The sequence below is a fragment of the Haliaeetus leucocephalus genome, unplaced genomic scaffold (genome assembly GCF_000737465.1).
Source record: "Haliaeetus leucocephalus isolate CR32 unplaced genomic scaffold, Haliaeetus_leucocephalus-4.0 Scaffold147, whole genome shotgun sequence".
Lineage (NCBI taxonomy): Eukaryota > Metazoa > Chordata > Aves > Accipitriformes > Accipitridae > Haliaeetus > Haliaeetus leucocephalus.
The window spans coordinates 2,145,161-2,162,952 of record NW_010972583.1 but is presented as its reverse complement, the minus strand read 5'-3'; the positions used below and the strand labels follow the sequence as shown (position 1 = coordinate 2,162,952).

The 17,792-nt window shown below is 53.7% G+C and overlaps 2 protein-coding genes across 4 annotated transcripts in view; both read left to right on the top strand.

Annotated features, from left to right (window-relative positions):
* PDE4B (phosphodiesterase 4B, cAMP-specific) overlaps nt 1-6,267 on the top strand; it is a 194,121-nt gene extending 187,854 nt beyond the window's left edge. For all 3 annotated transcript variants that reach the window (XM_010561519.1, XM_010561520.1, XM_010561521.1), the window contains 3 exons: nt 38-160; nt 1,195-1,377; nt 4,203-6,267. In XM_010561519.1, coding sequence (XP_010559821.1) covers nt 38-160; nt 1,195-1,377; nt 4,203-4,568 — 672 coding nt within the window. In that variant the 3' untranslated portion in view covers nt 4,569-6,267. The remainder of the gene's footprint in view (nt 1-37; nt 161-1,194; nt 1,378-4,202) is intronic.
* A 10,679-nt stretch (nt 6,268-16,946) lies between these two features.
* The window catches only part of SGIP1 (SH3-domain GRB2-like (endophilin) interacting protein 1), a 54,491-nt gene continuing 53,645 nt past the window's right edge, over nt 16,947-17,792 (top strand). The window contains exons 1-2 of the mRNA XM_010561541.1: nt 16,947-17,027; nt 17,564-17,732. Coding sequence (XP_010559843.1) covers nt 16,947-17,027; nt 17,564-17,732 — 250 coding nt within the window. The remainder of the gene's footprint in view (nt 17,028-17,563; nt 17,733-17,792) is intronic.

Below are 17,792 nucleotides of genomic sequence, written 5' to 3'. Positions count from 1 at the left end.
TTGCCCATACTGAGATCCTATTTTCACTTCTGTAAAGGTATTGGCAACAGATATGTCCAAGCATATGAGTCTGTTAGCTGATCTGAAGACTATGGTGGAAACCAAGAAAGTGACCAGTTCAGGAGTCCTCCTTCTGGACAACTACACAGACAGAATACAGGTACGTCAGCCAAGTTCCCTGGATTTTGTGTATTTTGTTCAGGATTGAAGAAACCATGTTCCTGTTTTTACTGGGGCTTTTAAATGGATCATATATAGAAGCTACTGACCTAAATTTTCAGCAATCATTTTCTTCTGTTCTGCACCACATAGAGGTACAAGGTGGTCCCATATCTTTTAGATAAAGGGGATTATGTTTTTAACACTTAGAGCACAGAACTCCAAACATGCACGTTCTTCTGAAGTTAATCTATAAGGCTGAGTTTTTGAGGGCTCCTGAATTTCCTTGCTGCTTTCTTCCATTTGTTTCTCCTGTCGAAAAAGTATAGCAAGATTGTTACAGCATTGCAAGATTGAAAGAATTTATAACTCCATACCTAAAGCAGCTCTCTCACTGAGCTGAAATCAGTGATGTACAATCGGTTCCCTGTATAATCTGATCCTTGATTTACAGAAATGACAAAGCAGTACTGGAACAGGGCTGCATAGTCAGTAGGACAAGATACATCCTGATCTTCTCTCCACTTTGGTGGCCAACTTCTTAAGAACAGTCTCGTGGGAAAACTCTCCCTACATTTTTATTTAAGACTGCTGATGTTAAAACAGGTCACTCTGTTGCTGTCTAAATCCTTGCGGCCACTGTTAGTCAGGCACATTTTTTGTGTATGTGGAAGGGATATTACTCATTTAATACAGTAGGAGCATTTAACCATCTGAGAGCATGGAAATAAATTTTGAATGGTGGGAAGCACCTGCATTCAAAAACAAACCTGTATGATGTAATTGACATTGCCACAACTGCACCCCCTGTAAATATCAAGTTGTCTGAAAAACATATAGCACGTTTCACTTTTGAAGTGGACCATAGCAGCTAGTCTCATATCCAGAGATGTTACGATATTAATATTTTTATAGGCTGTTGCATAATCGAAGAGTCTTGTGCTTAAATGTCCTGAATTAAGCAAGCAGATACAGCTTGAAACCGTCCTCTATTTCCATTTGATTTTATGAGTTTTCTGATTAATGTAATCACAGGTTCTCCGAAATATGGTACATTGTGCAGACTTGAGTAATCCCACAAAGTCTCTGGAGCTGTACCGGCAGTGGACGGACAGGATCATGGAGGAGTTCTTCCAGCAGGGAGACAAAGAGCGAGAAAGAGGAATGGAAATCAGTCCAATGTGCGACAAACACACAGCATCAGTGGAAAAATCACAGGTAATTGGCCGTGAGCTGCATTTTTGTACTGCCTAAACTTGTATTTTTAAAGTGGAGACAAAATTCATCTGCTTTCTCTAGCACAATTAGGCAAACAGCCAGCTGTTCAGAGGGTTGGTTCTGATTGACCCTGACATCCAGCTGTGCCTGAAGCTCATATAGACTGGCGAGGCTTTTCAGACTCCTTTATGTACCCCTCGGCATCTCTTCATTTCCAAATGCATGTTCATCTTGCTCTTGTGTCCCAGTTTCCAGAATGAGTTGGTTTCCTTTTGTTCCCCAGGCTTGAAAAGTGCAATTCCGATCTCCCCTTCCTTCTGCCAGGTCTATTCTGCTTTCACAGCCTCCAGCCTCCTTAATTAGCACCTCCTAAACCTACTGACATCATGCCCTGTGTTAGATATTTATAGCAATGCCAGCCCCATTGAACTGCAGGTTTAGGAGCTTCTTCCAGCTGAGAGACACTGGAACTGGACTTCTCCACTTCAGGACACTGGAAAAGTCTGGATGTCAGTTGTTATTCAGTCTCGTGCAAAACAGTTTTGCAGTGCATGATCTAGCCGGTTAAGTTAGAGGTCTGATGGAGCTGCTGTGTGCTGGGTGAAGTCAAAGAAATATTTATTTATGTCAATGCAAACCTTAAAAGGAACTGGATATATCTTTTTTTTTTTGAGATTAACTGGCTCATCCCTAGTTCTAATTCATAGATTAAACAGTTACAAGGTCAGATTTTGTTCTGACCTGTGTAGCAGAGGGTGTAAAATTTAAGCCGGTTAGTCTGTAATGAAGCTGGTAATTTATGTTTGCCTAAATGTATTCCAGTCTTTATATAATGGTGTCTTGGTTGTTGTTTTTAAATGACTTTAGCAAGTCATCATTGAGGTTTTTCAGCTTGAATAAGTAACAAAATTGATGATAATTATTTCCAAATGTCCTCTTGGGCTAAGCCAAGTGGTTTCAAAATTATTCACTCAACCGCATGGTGATTTTGTTGGAAAAATCTGTCTTATTTGTTAACCTAACAAGAAATGAATCCTTTGGCCAGGCTTGGCCAGAAAATGCCCATGTGCTCCGCATGTGAGCTCCAGTTAATTTTTTGTTTCACATATGCACTTCACAGAGGTTTCAAAATGGCATTTTTGCTATGCAAAAGGAACAGGGATTGCACAAAATGGCTACCATTGAGATCCCAACTAGTGGCAAAGGAGAAAGGGAGGTGGCATGTCCGTTCTGGAGTGAAACAAGGAATTGGTTGGAAGATTGTATGCAAGTATTGCAAAGCTCTAGATGTTGCCTCTTTACATCAAAATATTTTAAGATCAGTGCTCAGCCACCTGGCCAGCTATTCCGTGATTTGGGATGTTTGTTTAAAGGAACAATGTTTAGAGGAACTTCACTGGTTATGAAGTGACCGATCTCTAGCCGTTGGTGCTGTATAGCCCTTGAGCATTTTGGGTGGTGGTGAAGCCATCGGCTAACCATACAGAATTTTTTTTCACTTTAAAAGTGCTCCGGAACATGTGCTGCAGGAAATTTTCATCACCTTTTTGTTTAAGCTGCCTCAACAGTATGTTACAATTGAATGTTAATGGTTCTATTGACATCCTGTTGTGTCTGAAGGAGGCATGTGTGATTTCCAAAGCAAACATCTGCACGTTGAGTCTGGCCCCTCTGAGAGCCATTTTCCTGCTGCACAGAAATGTTGTCCAGCGGAGCGAGGAGAGAAGTGACACATTCTGCCAAGACGGAAGAATTTCAATCCTCTTTATGGCCATTCAGTTTTCTCCATCCTGGACGTACGTCCTCTTAGTCAGACAATTGAAAAATGGTTTAGCTCAGAGCTTACGCGCCAACCGGCGGAAGGACTGACGGACTCGGCCACAACCCTCAATGTTTCCACCGCTGGCACGTCACTCCATGGGAGTCGGGCAACAGTGGTCTGGCCGCCTTCGTGCAGGAGGAGCACTTCTTGGGATGAGCTGACCTGCTTTCTGCACTCTTTCCAAAACAAAATGAAAGGAAAGGAAATCTCTACCAGGGCCAGCTCCGCAGAGAAGCACGGTGGCTGCTTTGGCAGAGTAGAGGAGAAATGCTGAAATGTTTAAAGGTACAGGACCATGAAACAGTTCAGGATAGGTACAAACTACACACCATAGTAAAATATGCCTGAAGGTCAAACTTCAGTCCGTAAAAGCAGTGGCATTTGGCGCTAGGGCGGGTGGAGCACTGGCGTTTTCACAGCCGCCAGCCACATCAATACGCTGGGGTAACGGCAGAGCTGCCGTAAATGCACCAGCCTTGTCTGCAGTCACCAGGGAATCCTATCGGAGAGACAGCAAACTTTCTCAGTGCTTAGCGTAGAGGCAACGATCCTCTAAAATGCCTCTCTGCACTAACAGCTGGTAAGAGGCATCCCTCAGTGGGATGCTCTGTCTTCAGAGCGATGGCTTACCCTGACTTCTGCAGGGCAGGGGTTGATCTGCTGGTCGGGAAAGGACGTCTATGGGGATATTTAAAATCACGCATGCAGCCAGGGATGGGATTGGCAGCTCCATCACTGAGTTTCCAGGTGGCTCCTGCTTTTCATTAAACTTTCATCCAAGGTTTGATTTTGGACAAGATGTCAACCTAGCCCAACATTGTAGGTGCAGCTTTGGGTATCAGATGATTGTGTCTGCAGTTAGACTGTGCTGGTTTGGGACCTTGCTCTGGGGCGGGTATTTTGCTTGTAAAAATCATGTATTAACAGCATTTGAACTTTCTAGACACCCATCTGCCTCTAGCCATTCCCCTCCCCTAAGCATGCATGTTCCTGTGTTTCTCAGGTGGGTTTCATTGACTACATCGTCCATCCGCTCTGGGAGACGTGGGCTGACCTGGTACAGCCCGACGCCCAGGACATCCTGGACACGCTGGAGGACAACAGGAACTGGTACCAGAGCATGATACCTCAGAGCCCATCTCCTCCGCTGGAGGAGCGGGGCAGGGACTGTCAGAGCCTGATGGAGAAGTTCCAGTTTGAACTGACGCTGGAGGAGGAGGATTCGGATGGACCAGAGAAGGACGGCGAGAGCATCGGCTACTTCAGCAATACAAAGACACTCTGCGTGGCCAACCCGGGGGAAGAGGACCCACAGAGGGAGGCGAACATAGAAATTGTGACAGAAGATACGTCTCCTGTCGACACATAATGTCCTGTACCTGTGTGAGTGGATTTTAAACACTTAATGAGCATGCAAGCAGTCTGATGGACTAGCCTGCAGCCTGGGTCTGAGGCCTGTGTCTAACATTGGCTAAAAGATCTTCCCAGCTACTTGAGATTGGAGTCAGGGTTAAAGATCGTGTAGTGAATGATTGCTCAGGAAATTAACAGGTGATTTACATTGTGGTTTAAGCCTTGTCAGCTAAGAGCATGGTGTTGTCCTGGAGCTGGCTTGGGTTGTGACTGAAGAGTAAATGACACACAACTGAGAGATTTTATACTGTTAGTTTTGGAATTTATACCAGTTAGACTGATAGAAACTACTGATTAATAGCTCTCCATATAAAACCTGTCCACCTGACCACCTGTCTGCAGACCTGTGTGCCTTCTTTGTAAACACTTTCATGTCTTTTCAAGAGTCTATTAATTAAATACACAGAGTTTAGTATAAAAAATGACACAAAGTGTTTCAAAATTGATGGATACTTTTTTGATTCTTCCTGTTACAAGAAGCAGTCTTCCTTTTTTCATGGGCAATACCTGTCACTTTATTGCAGTTAATCACTTTTACAGATTAATAGAAGGGAAACCCTCTGTTTTGCATTACTGCACCTTTAATCGTCTTCTTAATACCCCAGGCGACCCATTTAAAGTCACATCATGCCACCTTGCACCATCTCTGTTCGCTTGCTAGGAATAACAGTATTTTTTCCTCAATGGGGTTTTATTTTTGTCGTGCGCAGGATAGAGGGTAGTTTGTTTCCATGGCACAGCGCAGTACATATATAATAAGCGTGATAAGGCAGCGTGTGACGCGCGTTCCCCCTCGGCAGCTCCTTGGCTCAGTGGAATTTGCACGCTCGGATATTTGTGTTTCTCTCGCCTACCGTTCACGTTTCCTAGGTTTAGGTCCACCGTCCTCCTCCTGCACTGCCTTGAGCTCTAACACCTCCATTACTGTTTATAACAGTGTATTTATTACGTAATGTATATACTGTAATGTTTTGTAAGTTATTAATTTATATGAATTAACATTGCCTGTCGGCGGCGATGTTAATTGTGTAGAAAACTCGGAACAAGAGTTGCCTTTTTTTCTTGTAACCTTTTGTATTGCATAAAATACAAGAACCTGAACATAGCTGAAGAGACAGACGCAACCCAGGAAGGGCATTCGGGTGGCAGCCGCCCGTGGGGGGGGTTCGTCTTCACGGCGAGCCGAGAGGGGGGGACCGGACCCCAGGGCAGCAGGCGAGCGGTTGGAAGTGCTGAAAACCTAGAGGGGGGGAACCGTAAAAAGAAACCCCCGCGAACGGGCCGGCTTTTAAATGTCACGTTCCAACTTCTGAACAACCCAATGTGAATTTCTATGACAAAAATGTGAACTGATGTAATAATTGTGCTGTGAAACTTCTTCTGACAAAGCTTGTCCGGCATCGTGAGCGGTGTCAATCTCAGTTTGTAAAATATGTTTCAAGCTTTTGGTCCAACTTGTGACTAACTAGTTAATGAAAATAGCACAGTTGTGCATGATCAATGGGTTTGTATGTCTGTTGAACACTGCATTGTTCCAGGTGGTTATTTTATTGTTTCCAAAAGTTTCACACAATGTATGTTATAGTATTATATATTGTGTTCAGATGCATTCTTAAGAGATTTTTATATGAAGTGAATAAATGAAAGCATGACCCTGCCTGCGGCTCTTTGTGCTGCTTTTTTTGACAGGTCGGCGTGCGCAGTATCTCGACCACAGGCGAAGGTGGCCGCGCTCGCTGTGCTCGACTGGGACCCAGCTGGCACCCGGGGCGGGGGGCACAGCAAAAAACCCTTCCTGTGGCCGAAACCCAGCGGACGCGCAGAGCCCTTGTCTTGCGAACGGGAAGAGAAGAGTTTCTGCGGCCGGAGGGCACGGCCGCCCTCTCCATCGTGCCGGTTGCGAGACCTTCGCCTTCCTGAGCGGCAGCCGGCGGCGGAGCGGGGCCGGTGCCGGTGGCAGCGGCGACAGGAAGGCGGTGCAGACAGGAAGGCGATGGCCGCGGCCGGCAGCGCAGCCTTCGCCCGGCGCGGGGCGGCACCGGGGACCGCCTCGCGGGATGCTTTCATGTCCTGGCCTGACCCAAAACAACTGACTTTCCAGTAAAAAAAACATCCTGCCGGCAGGCGGTGGTGGGAGGGCAAGGGGATGGCGGGGGCCCTGCGCTACCGGGGACTCCCCGTGGGCCACCCTCGCTGTGGGTGATGCCGGGGGAGCCGGCGGTGCCTGGAGGAGACACTGCTGTAGCACCGCGTGGGTCTCCGCAGGCTTTCCCCAGATTCGCTGGCTCCAAAATAAAGCCACGTCAAAGCGCAGATCCCCCGTCCCGCGCCTGCCTTCCCACCCAGCACTTCGCGGGAGCAGCAGTTACCAGCCCGCCTTCGTGCAAACACCTCCGGTCCGGATGGAAGGGGGCTTCACCCTCTGCTGACCCCGAGTTTGGCAGCGGGCATTGGGACTGGATGTGGGGACAGCCCTGTGCCGACTGGCCGCATCGCCTCCCAGGGCGTTTTTCCCAACACCTTGCCAGCGTTTTAACCACTGGTGAAACTTTCTCAGCCGTGCTGATACTGATTTCTCTTTTCCAGTGAATTCACACCCCTATGCATCATTTACACGTGCCTTTGCTGTGGCGGTTACATCCAGGCTGTGCCCGGCGCTGCGCCTGTGGCTCCCGGGGATGCGCGGAGGAGGGAAACGAGTTATTGGGCTGGAAAAACATTTCCAGTTCTGGGTGGAGAAATTGGCCAACTAGGACAGACAGCAAAGAGCTGAAGTTGCCCGTGAACCACCAACCCATGAGGTCGTGTGTCCGGGTGCAGGGCTGACGTGGGCACGGGGTCCTCTGCCCTGGCCCCCTCCCCTCCGCTGGCCTTCGCTTGCTTTATTTCTTTCCTTTCCAGTGACCTAGTTCTGCCAGGCAGCAGCTTCATCGTGAGCACATGCAAAGACGGTGGCGTTGGTTGCTCTGGCCCTGAAATAACAGCCTCCTTTCACTTCTCCTTCTCGGCGGCAGCAGCAGAGAAGATGCTCCGATGGCAGCTATGTTGCGAAACTAACCCAAATCCCTTCTGTTTTCCTCCTGTTTTTGGGGTGGGAAATCCCAGTTCAGGTGCGGGGCAGCTTGCTGCCTCAGTTTTCCTCCTTTCCTCGGGGGATGAGGATGCATCTTGGCTCTGCTTTACCGTCCTCACATCCAAAACCCCCGCTGGCCCCAGGCACCCCGTGGGGTTTGCACGGTTTCCTTCAGCATCGGAAGCGCGTCCGCGTGGAGGCAGCCATGCGGTGCTTCCTTCTCGCTCGTTAGCAGCTGGGATGGATGGTGCTGATGGGTGCCTGGTCCCCCCCGACGTGGGTGCAGCCCTGCTGCCTCCAGTGACCCCCCCCAGCAGGGCCTGGCTGCGCCCAGAGGGACTGGGAGTTGCTGCGGGGGAGAAAACAGGATGAAAACCAAAACCTGCAGAAAAACAGAGTGCAGAAAGCGTGCCTTTCCGGAGAGGGGCTGGCTCCCAGGTCCGCAACTGGGGCGTGCAACCAGCTGCGCAACCGCCGCGCGTAACGGCAGCGTGCAACCGGGGAATGCAACCGGGGCTGCGCAGCCAAGGTGTGCGACGAGGGTTCGTGACGCTCACCGCGGCTGGGGCCAGGAGGGGCTGGGGGCTGAGCGGGATCGATGGTGCGGGACCCCAGCCCAGCCGGAGGGTCTCGGGACGAGGGGGAGCACACGCTGTCCCCTCCTTGCTGCCAGCATTACTGATGGACGTTCCCAACAGTCCTTACTTCGGCAGTGGCCGAGGGACAGCCGTCCTCGAGGACATAGTTTCCAGCTGAGACCACAGAGTTGGAGTTTCAGGGGGGATTTCCACCAGCTGTAAACCCGCCCGCGGGCATCAATCCTGGGGATGAGCTGGGAGCAGAGCCGGCCCTTCCCGGCTGCGCCGGGGACAAGGGTCCCGCCGAGCCCCCGCCGCTGCCAGGAAACTTCTGACCCCAAAGGTCAGCGTTGTTAATAGAAACCATGATGCAAAGAAATAAAATAATAAGCCAGCTCTGTTGCTTTTTCCCATGGCGCACAGGCGCTGTGCCTGCTCTCCTGGGTGTGGGGCCAGTTTTTCCATGTTCTTTTTTCCCCCCGGTCCGTCGGAGTTAGGGACGAGCGCGAGTGTTTCCACCTGCCATGCGCCGCAGCAATGCACACCGGCAGCTGCAAGCCGGTGCCGGTCGCTGCTGCGGCCCGAGCCGCTCGCAGGGTTCTCCACTGGTGAAAAGCATTGAAGAAATCTTGGGTTTCTTCCGAGGAAATGCTTCGAGAATGCAGATTTCTCGTCTGAATAACGACATGCAACGGCAGCTTCGTGCCAAGCCATCGGGCCGGCGTTCGTGGGTGTCCCGTGCCCCTCACTGCGGGCCTGGCTGGGGACACCAAACGCCAAACGTTGGGATGGCTGAAGTGGCAGCAACCGCCTCCGGTTTGCATAAGTAGCAAAACCACCTTTGGAAATGTGCTTTTATTGCAACGGGTGCTCGCTGCCTGGAAGCTGAATGCTTCTGCTTGCGTTTCAGCCCCACCAAGGTTTGCTTCATGTCCATCACGTTCGTGTGGGAGATGCCCCATGTCCCCAAACCCACCATGGTCCACAGCACCGTGTCCCTTTGTGTGCCAACCAGCAGGGTGGAGCATTTCCCAGGCTGTAATCCAACCGTAAGGATTTGCAAAGTGCTGGAAGCGGTTTGCTAGCCAAGGAGATTTAGGTGCCACTGGCTTAGAGTTCACCTGAAAGTCCTACAGATGAAAAAAAAGAAATGAAAATTCAAAGCGCTGACAGTTTCGTAGTCAAAAACAGGAAGGAGCTGGGAGCTGGCGCACAAAGCACAGATTTTATCGAGTCTGCGGCACGGAACGGAGCCCGGGGGCTCGTGGCACCAGTAGCCTCCGCGCGAAGGGGAGGTGGGTCTCCCGGTCTGGCAGCGGGGACACCAGCTGGGATCCCAGGGCTGGCTGGGAAGGACAGGGCAGGCTGTGGTCCGGCTGATGCAATTTAAGATGCATTTAGGTGTTTTAGCTCTCCCAAATGTCCCTTTTGGGGTGACACAAGGAGCCCCTCCCTGAGGGATCCCCGTCCCCAAGGTCCCCCAAGGTGCTGGTGAAGGGCTGACCCACGGGGGACAGCAGGACCAGCCTGGGGACACCCTCGTCCCCACAGCAAGCTTCTCATTGCAGAGAGAAGATTGCTGCAATTTAAAAAAATAAAATGAAAAAAAAATATATATTGCAGAAGAGATTTCCCTGCAGGAGGGGGTCATTGCTGGCAGGGGGTCCTGCCGTGGGTCCCACATGGGGTCCCTGACTCCCCCCACCTGCCCAATTGCTGGTATTTGAAGCAGCTTCAGATGGGGCCAAGCAGAGGATTTTGGTTACGTGAAATAGCTCTGTTTTATTTCTTCCTTTGCCTTTGCCACCCTCCTGCCGCGCTGCCTGGGATGGGCCCTGCGAGCGGCCCCGCTCTGGCCGGCCATCACACCGCGCTCCGGGGTGCACCCTGCTGCGGTTTGGGGTGCACCACGGCACACGTTGGGGTGCAGCGCGCTGCAGTTTCAGGGTGCCCCATACGGCTATTTCGGGGCTGACCGGCTGTCCCGAGGAGGGGGTCACCGCCACGCTGCAGACACATTTCAGCCTGTGACGACGGCAGGGCCAGAGAGCCGTTCCCGGGGAGCGTGGGTCCCCACGACGCTGGGCTCAGCCCGCTGCAGCACCCATCCTGCCGGCGCACAGCTGCCTGCACAGCTGTACAGCTCCATCTGCCGAGGCCCCGGACCACTGCACAGCCCGGCGCGCACGGCCGGGACGCTGGACAGCCGCGATGTGCACGGCGGGGATGGCCGCTGCGGGGGGACACGGCTCGGACACGCGCTGCAGGGACGCATGCGGTTGGGGTCCAGCACAGCTGGAGCCGTGCACAGCTGGAGAGGTTCGTGGCGGGGCCCCAAACAGCTGGAGACAGGTCCAGCCGCTGTCCCACGCGGCCAGGGCCGTGCACAGCTGGAGCGGTGCACAGCTGGAGCGGTGCACAGCTGATCCCTGCACAGCTGGTGCTTGAGGATGGCTGGATCCCCCTCCACAGCTGGATCCCTGCACAGCTGGGTCCCTGCACAGCTGGATTCCTGCACAGCTGGATTCCCCCCCCAGATGGATCCCTGCACAGCTGGGTCCCCCCACAGTTGGATCCCTGCACAGCTGGATCCCTGCATAGATGGATCCCCGCACAGCTGTGTCCCTGCACAGCTGGATCTCTGCACCACTGGAGGCAGTGACTCCAGGTCTGCTTTTGGGGCGCTCACCTTTGGGGATCCCCCCGCCTTCTCTGCCACGTCACACAGATGTTTCCCAGCACGAGCCCCTGCCCTCTCCCCGCTCTGAGGCGATCCGGCATCGCTCCCTCTTACTCCGTAGCAGCTCACGGTTTCGCACACGCTGTGCTGATGTGCAAGTGCAGCTGGTCGGACCCAACCCAACCCGTTGGACCCATCGCCCAGCCACGGCCCAACTTCTTTGTCTCCCACCTTCTGTTCCTCCCATCTAACACGCCCCGCCTTCAGCTCCCACACTTTTTCCGTAAGGTCTTACTACACAGATCTAGCAGAAAAATCATTTTTTTTACAAGGGAGGGCTAAATGTTTCTTCCCTGGAAATGTGGGTCACATTGCTGGCGGCTGGAGGACACACTCACGTGAAGGGCATTTTATGGGTGCTTGACCAAACATGACATTGCCACCACATCAAAGGTGGGGAGTCACGAGGCTTGAGGTTACACGCCGCACCAGCAATAAGGCCGAGCTTTTGACTTCCATTTGCCTTCAGCTGGGCTGGCCATCATCTCTCCACAAAGCGTGCTCCCCTCCAGCCTGCAGCAGATGTCTGGAAACACCCTCGGAGGGTGAAGGAGACACCGGGAAGGCCCATGGCCTTTGCAGGGGGGTTAGAGAGCATCTTCTCGGGGCTTTGGAAACCAGCAGGGGCAAACGCTTTCCCTCCTGCCTGCCCGGGGCACCGAGGGTCTTCATGAGCATCACCCTCCTCCTCAGGGCTACCCGAGGACCCCGCGCGGGGCTCTTGGGCAGGGTGGGTGCTCACCCATAGGAGCATCCCCATGTCCGAGCAACGTCCCTCTCCACAGCAAAATACAGGCAAATCCTTGCAGCAGCCCCAAAACATGCTCTTAGGGCTGGGGGAGCAGAGGTAGGAGGATTTCACAGCAGAACGGCAGTAAGAATATTTTCAGTGTTAAAATAACATTTTTTTTTTTCCATAATCTCATTCTCGGCTGAGCTATTCGGGTTGAAACATCCCCCTCACCCCCCCAAAAAAATCAGCCCCAGCCAGGCAACTGTCAGAAAGTGGCAGCGTGACTGGGGGGTGCCCAGCTGTGGCGCTGGGGAGGGGGGAACAGGCCGTGCTCCCCGAGGGTGCCCATATCAGCCGCATCTCTGTCCGAGCTGCACCCACCCATGCAGAAAGTGGGGCTGCAACCTGCACTGCATTTTGCCGGACCCACGTGGGTTGTGCCGGTTCGGCTCCCGTGAGGATGCAGCAGAGCCCTGTCGCTCCCAGGGAGCGCGAGTTTGCGTGGTCAAGATTGTTCGGTTTTTTAAAAACTATTTAAAAGTTAATAAGCCATCGCGCCTAGAGGGAAAAACAGGTTTGAAATATTATTGGATTTGGATCAGGGCGAAAATTCCCAGTTTATCTGCCACTGGGGCTTCCTATCGCAGCATGCGGGCAGCATGGGGGGTACCCGGGGGCACCCAGGGCTGTGCACCGTGGGGAGAAACCCCCCAAGCCGGCACTGGAGCAGAAACGAGGTGCTAGGTGGTGCATCTTTGGCTCACTTTGTTTTGCTGTGGATCATAGGTAATACTGGTCTTGTTCTTTGAATTTTTTTTTCCTCTTGCTAATTGATACTGTAATTAAGCTAATGCTTAAACTACAGGGAAGAGGGGAGCAGCGCAGGAGCTCGGTGCCTGCTTTTATTTGTTCTCCCGTCACCCTTGGGGTGCAGCATTACAAGTGAGATGAATGTCTCTAGGCAGAATTGGATGAAATGGTATTTTGGGGGCTCGCCTCTGCCTGCATGCCCAGGGGTGTGCATCGGGCTCCCCCTTCCCCCTGCCCAAAGGGGATGCTGGCTGCAACGTGGAGCAGCCCGGCGAGGTGTTGGGAGCCGGGGTTCAGCTCTGACCCCCCCAACCCGGGCTCGGGGGCACATGGGGAGGTCCGTTCCCATCCTGGAAGCACTCTCGAGGCTGAAGCCCTTGGCGATCAAATCCAAAATGAGCTTAATAATATTTAGGACCAGGCGCACGGTGTAAAGCGGGGCTGCTGCCTGCAAAACCCTGTGCTTCTGGGGCGCACGAGGACTTTTTCAGTGTTCCTGAATGCCTTCTTTCTAGAAAAAAAAAAAAAAAAGGCAATTAACAGTATTCCCTCTGCCGTCTCTTCTCTGACCAGTTGGGTGGTTTGTCCCTTTTGGGCCCAGAAATGGTGACAACCTGGGGGCATGGGGGGCTGCAGAGGTGCTGGGGCAGGGGTCTTGGCTCAGAGCCCCGTCTGTCCCCACCTGGTGCAGGAGGACAGCGGCCAGGACAGCCCTCAGCTGCACCTCGTCCCCATCAGGGTGCCGGGGCAGGTGATTAGCCTGATTAGTCCCTGATTAGTAGGGGTGTGGGTGTGGGTGGGGGCTAGGAGGAGCTTTTTGTGCAGGGGAGTTTGCTGAGAGGAGGAAGAGGAGGAGGGAGTGGAGGAAGGTGTTCCTCCCGGCTGGGCAGAGGTGGGTTTCGGTCACCGCTCCGCCAGCAGCTGTTGGTAAATGGGTATTTCTGAACGCGGCACCTCTTTTTGGCACAATTTGCAGCGATACGGAGCGGGAATCCCGGCTGTGTTGGCAGGAGCAGCTCATGGGGCGTGCGTGGGGCTCCCGTCCTGCCTTTACGCCCCAGGGCGTAGCCTAATTACCTCTGCTTACATGATAGCTATTAAATAAGGCAGAGTTGGCTCCGGTGAGCGTTAAATCGCTCCTTGAGCGTGCATGTTGTGCCTCTGCTCTGCCAACACCCTCGTGCCGCAGGAACACTCGGCTGCCGCTCGGCAGAGGGGCCCTGCTCGGCGAAATGTGAGTTTTGGGGGGCACCAAGCAGCGCTGCCGGCTCCGGCGCGTGGGTGCGTGCCACCCTCCGTGTCCCGCTCGTGCCCGGCGATGGAGGCGGTTGGTCTGGTGGGACGCTGCGTTGGGTTTCAGGGGATCCCCTGCCCGTTTCCAGCCCTGTTGCGACTCGTGCCGTGGTTGCGATTAGGGGGAGCTGCTCGTACCGAGGACAGTTTGGTGTCCTGCGGGATGCGGCTGTGCTGGTTCTCAGCCTGGGCTGGGTGCTTGGCAGGGCACAGAGCGTTTTGTAGGGTGCTCCCCCACCCCGGGGCCGTTTCCCTGGGTGCTGGCAGGGGAAAGCAAGAGGCAGCACGTGGAAAAGCGTGGGCAAGGCTGGGGGGAGCGTGCCTGTGCCGTGCTCCCCTCCTGTTGCATCCCCAGCGAGCCTCCTCCTTGCCAAAGATCTGCTGCCCTCCATACCCAGAGGAGAGCCGAGTGCGTGGAGTCTCTCTTTAAACACACGGTAAGCACGTTTTTCCCAGCACTGTTGAGAAAGCGGGCACCGCAGCCGGCATCCCTGAAGGGCTCGGGCACTGCGGGCGAGGGCTCGCTCCCGCATCTCTCCTCGGAGCGGCTCACTGAGATGGAAAGCGCTCGGCGGTTCTTTGTGCGTGGGAAAACCCGGGATGAATAGAGCAAAAAAACTAATAGAGCAGAAGGTAACGGGCTTTATTGTGGAGCGAGGAGCAGCTGCATCCTGAAAGGGGCCCTGTGCCTGGGGATGCGGACGGGCGCTGCTCCTCTCCTCCTTCCAGCCCACGGTCCCTGGTGCTCCCACCCGGGGCGGTGGCGATGAGCTCCCTGTGATGGGCAGGTAGGGATGAGGTGGGGGCTGGTAGGGAGAAGCCTTTTGAGCAAGGAATTTTGTAAATATGTCACTTTATCAGAGCCCATGCAAGGGTTTGGGTTTGTCTTTAGCTGACCTCCAGCAAAGCACAAATCTCCGCGTTCGCAGTGAGGCTCCTGCATCCCGGGATTTATAACCTCCAGCAAATGCCCACCGACCTCCAGCGCCCTGCACAGAAGAAATTAATTTTATAGGGGAAGAGGCAAAGGGTTGAACTTTGTTGGAAAGTCTATTTTGCAGGTGATGGGGAGAAATCCCCAGCGCTGTGTGGTGATGGGAGCTCCGGGTAAGGAGGCTGCTGGGGGTCTGGCCTCATCTGCTGGGCTTCCACCAGGAGCAGATAAAGGATGAGCTTATTTTTAGTAAAGGTTTAATTATGGTTTAGCGAAAGGGTTGTGGAGCCATGTATTTGGAGATGTAAACAATCCACCGGCTGCCCGTTACTGCCGTTAATGCTGGGGGATTTGCCAGGGCCAGATCCCGCGCGGGGATGAGGCTGGCGGATTTGGGCTTTATTTAGCAAATCCCCATCCGTGCTGCACCCCAAGCTCCTCGCCTGCGCTGGGGCCACCGTGTCCCCGGCCGGGGGACGAGCCAGGGTCCTCCGCTCCCGCGGCGCCTGTCACATGTACCTAAAGCATGACTTTGCTCGGGTATGAGTAATGCACCCTGGTGACTCATTTTCTGCCTCCTTTTTTTTTTTTTATCTCTTAAAGCCGTTGACTTTGTCTGTTGATGTTTACTTGCAGCCTCCTAATGCGTATCCTTCAGGAGCTGCCTGAGATTTCCAGCACTTTTGCTGAGAAACGTCCATGTGTCAGCTAGCGTGGTTGGAAACGGTTTGAAAATCCGAAAATACCGATTTTTACCTTGAAATAAGAGGAGCTTGCTGTGCCTGGGGAGGCAGGTGTGCTCCAGCAACGAGCCGGCTCTCCCTGTGCCTCCCGGCTTTGGGAAGAGCCCGTGCAGGGAGCAGGTTCGCGGTGTTGTTAGCGTGGGGTTAATTTTGCCCTCGGAAAGAGGAGTTTCGGTCTTGCCACATGGCAGGAATTATTTCGTAAGGTCGAGACATCCCGCAGAGCCAACCGAAGCCAGAGCCATGCTGTGGTTAGCAATAACCTGTGAGTTTATCACCTGTGCCAAAACAGTATATGCTGGTGCAATGCGGAGGCTGCCGTAACTCGGCACTGAAATGGAGGAATTTGGTGAAGATAACTTATTTACCCATTGCCCAGCTTGGGAGCGGGGGGCTGCAGGGGAAATTACAGCTCTTCTGGCTTGTTTAAGGAATATAAGCCCTGCTGAGGAGCGTCAGAAGTGTTGTGGGAGGTGGGCTGCCAGGTCTGGAAGCAGAGCCGCTGGGATGCGGGATGGCTCCAGCAGCACCGTGCCCTGCTGCGCGACAGCTCGATGAATTTCAGATAACTTATTTTGGCGTGTCCAGGAGGGATTTGGGCAGGGAAGGTGCGTGCCCACCACCTGGGCGTCCTGGCACGTGTGCCAGCCTGGTTCCTCGGGGTGTTTCGGGGCTGGTCTGGGGGGGCAGAGGAGCAACGTTCGGCGCGTTGCGCTTGCCCCGGGATTACAAACGGATTTCCCGAAGGTGCTGGGCACCCTTCCCTGCAACCCTGCTGCCCGTGCTGAAAGTGCAGGCAGCTAAGGCAGGTCGCAGGAGCTCCTTGTGAGGATTAAAGAAACCATCTGTTAAATAATCCCGTCCCTCCGCCCAGGCACGCAGTGGCATTTCTCACCGGCTGGGGACACTTTGGGGCTGGGGACGCTTGATGCTGGAGATTCTGTTGTGGTGTTGAAGCTCACTTCCCCACTGGTGAATCCAAACCCTCACAGGTGCTTGGCTTTTGGGTTTTTTTAATGGGAAAAATGTTTTGGTTTTTTTTTTTTAAATGGGGGAAAAATTGGATTATTTTTATTAATGGGAAAACGCTGCAGGTATTGCTCTCCCTGCTTGTGAGCAGGGTCAAGTCCTGAGAAATGTGTGTGGCTGAGTGGGATGGTCCTAAAGATGGTGAAGTTAAGCTTCCATCCCAGACACAAGGTCACACTAAAAAGCCGCATTTGCGAGTGCTGAAATGGGCTGGATGTGCTTAAAACGCTGCCGTCGTGCCCGGTGGGGAGGCAGCTCCTCTGCACGTGCGGGTTGGTGCTGATGGTCATAATCCCCATTTTTGCTGGGGGCTGAGCTGCGGCGGTGGCCTTGGGGACAGTCCCACGTCCACCCCTGGCCTGGTGTCCCCCCACCCCGGGACGGGGCTGTCCCTTGCAGCGATGGGTGCTGTTTTGGATGAATGCGCCAGGGACGTGGATCCCGTAGTCCCCGTGAACGGCTGCGAGAACTTCAGTGCAAGCGTAAGGGATTTTTAAAGCATCTTTCCTGCCAGCAAAAGACAGAATACAACCGAACTTTTGGAGCTGGTTAAAGCCAATTTTGCCAGAACTGATTTTGCCTCTCGCGTATTTACTGGGGTAATCCTAGTAGTGTCCCATGAAACTCCCGCGTTGGCATTGCCCCTCACCTCCCAGCCAAACTCCCCCCTGGCCTTGTAGCAGTTCTGAGAAATGATTTTTCAAGCCGGCGAGGGTCGGACACCCCGTCGGGGGCTGGCCGGGACTCGGGGAGGCTCTGTGCCAGTTGGGGGGGGGGGGAGCTGGATGCTGTGGCCGGCAGAGAGAAATGGGGGGATGCGGCGGTTTGCTGGGACGAGCTCGTAGCATCTGGCTTGGGCGGCATCTTGTAGGGTGACAGTGATGGAGATCGGGGGTCCCCGGGTGGGGGGGGGGTCCCAGGCAGAGGCTGGGGGTCAGCTCCTGCAGCCCCCCCCCCTCCTTCCCCAGCCTCTTTTGTTTGATGCTTCGGCCGCTTTTCACGCGAAATTAATTCCCAGGCGCTCTCGGGAGGCGGTGGGGGAGAAATTTCTCCCGCATCATCCTTTTCGGGGCTAATTGCTGGTGATGTGACGTCAGGCCGATGGGTTTCTCTCTCGAATGGCTGCGGGAGAGGCGAGGAGGGCCTGGCGCCCGTGGATGTGCACCCGAGCTCGCAGTGCTCGCCGAGTGCGCCGAAGCTCGCTACCGGAGCGAGCTCCGCTGCCTTATCCAGCCTGGATTTATTAT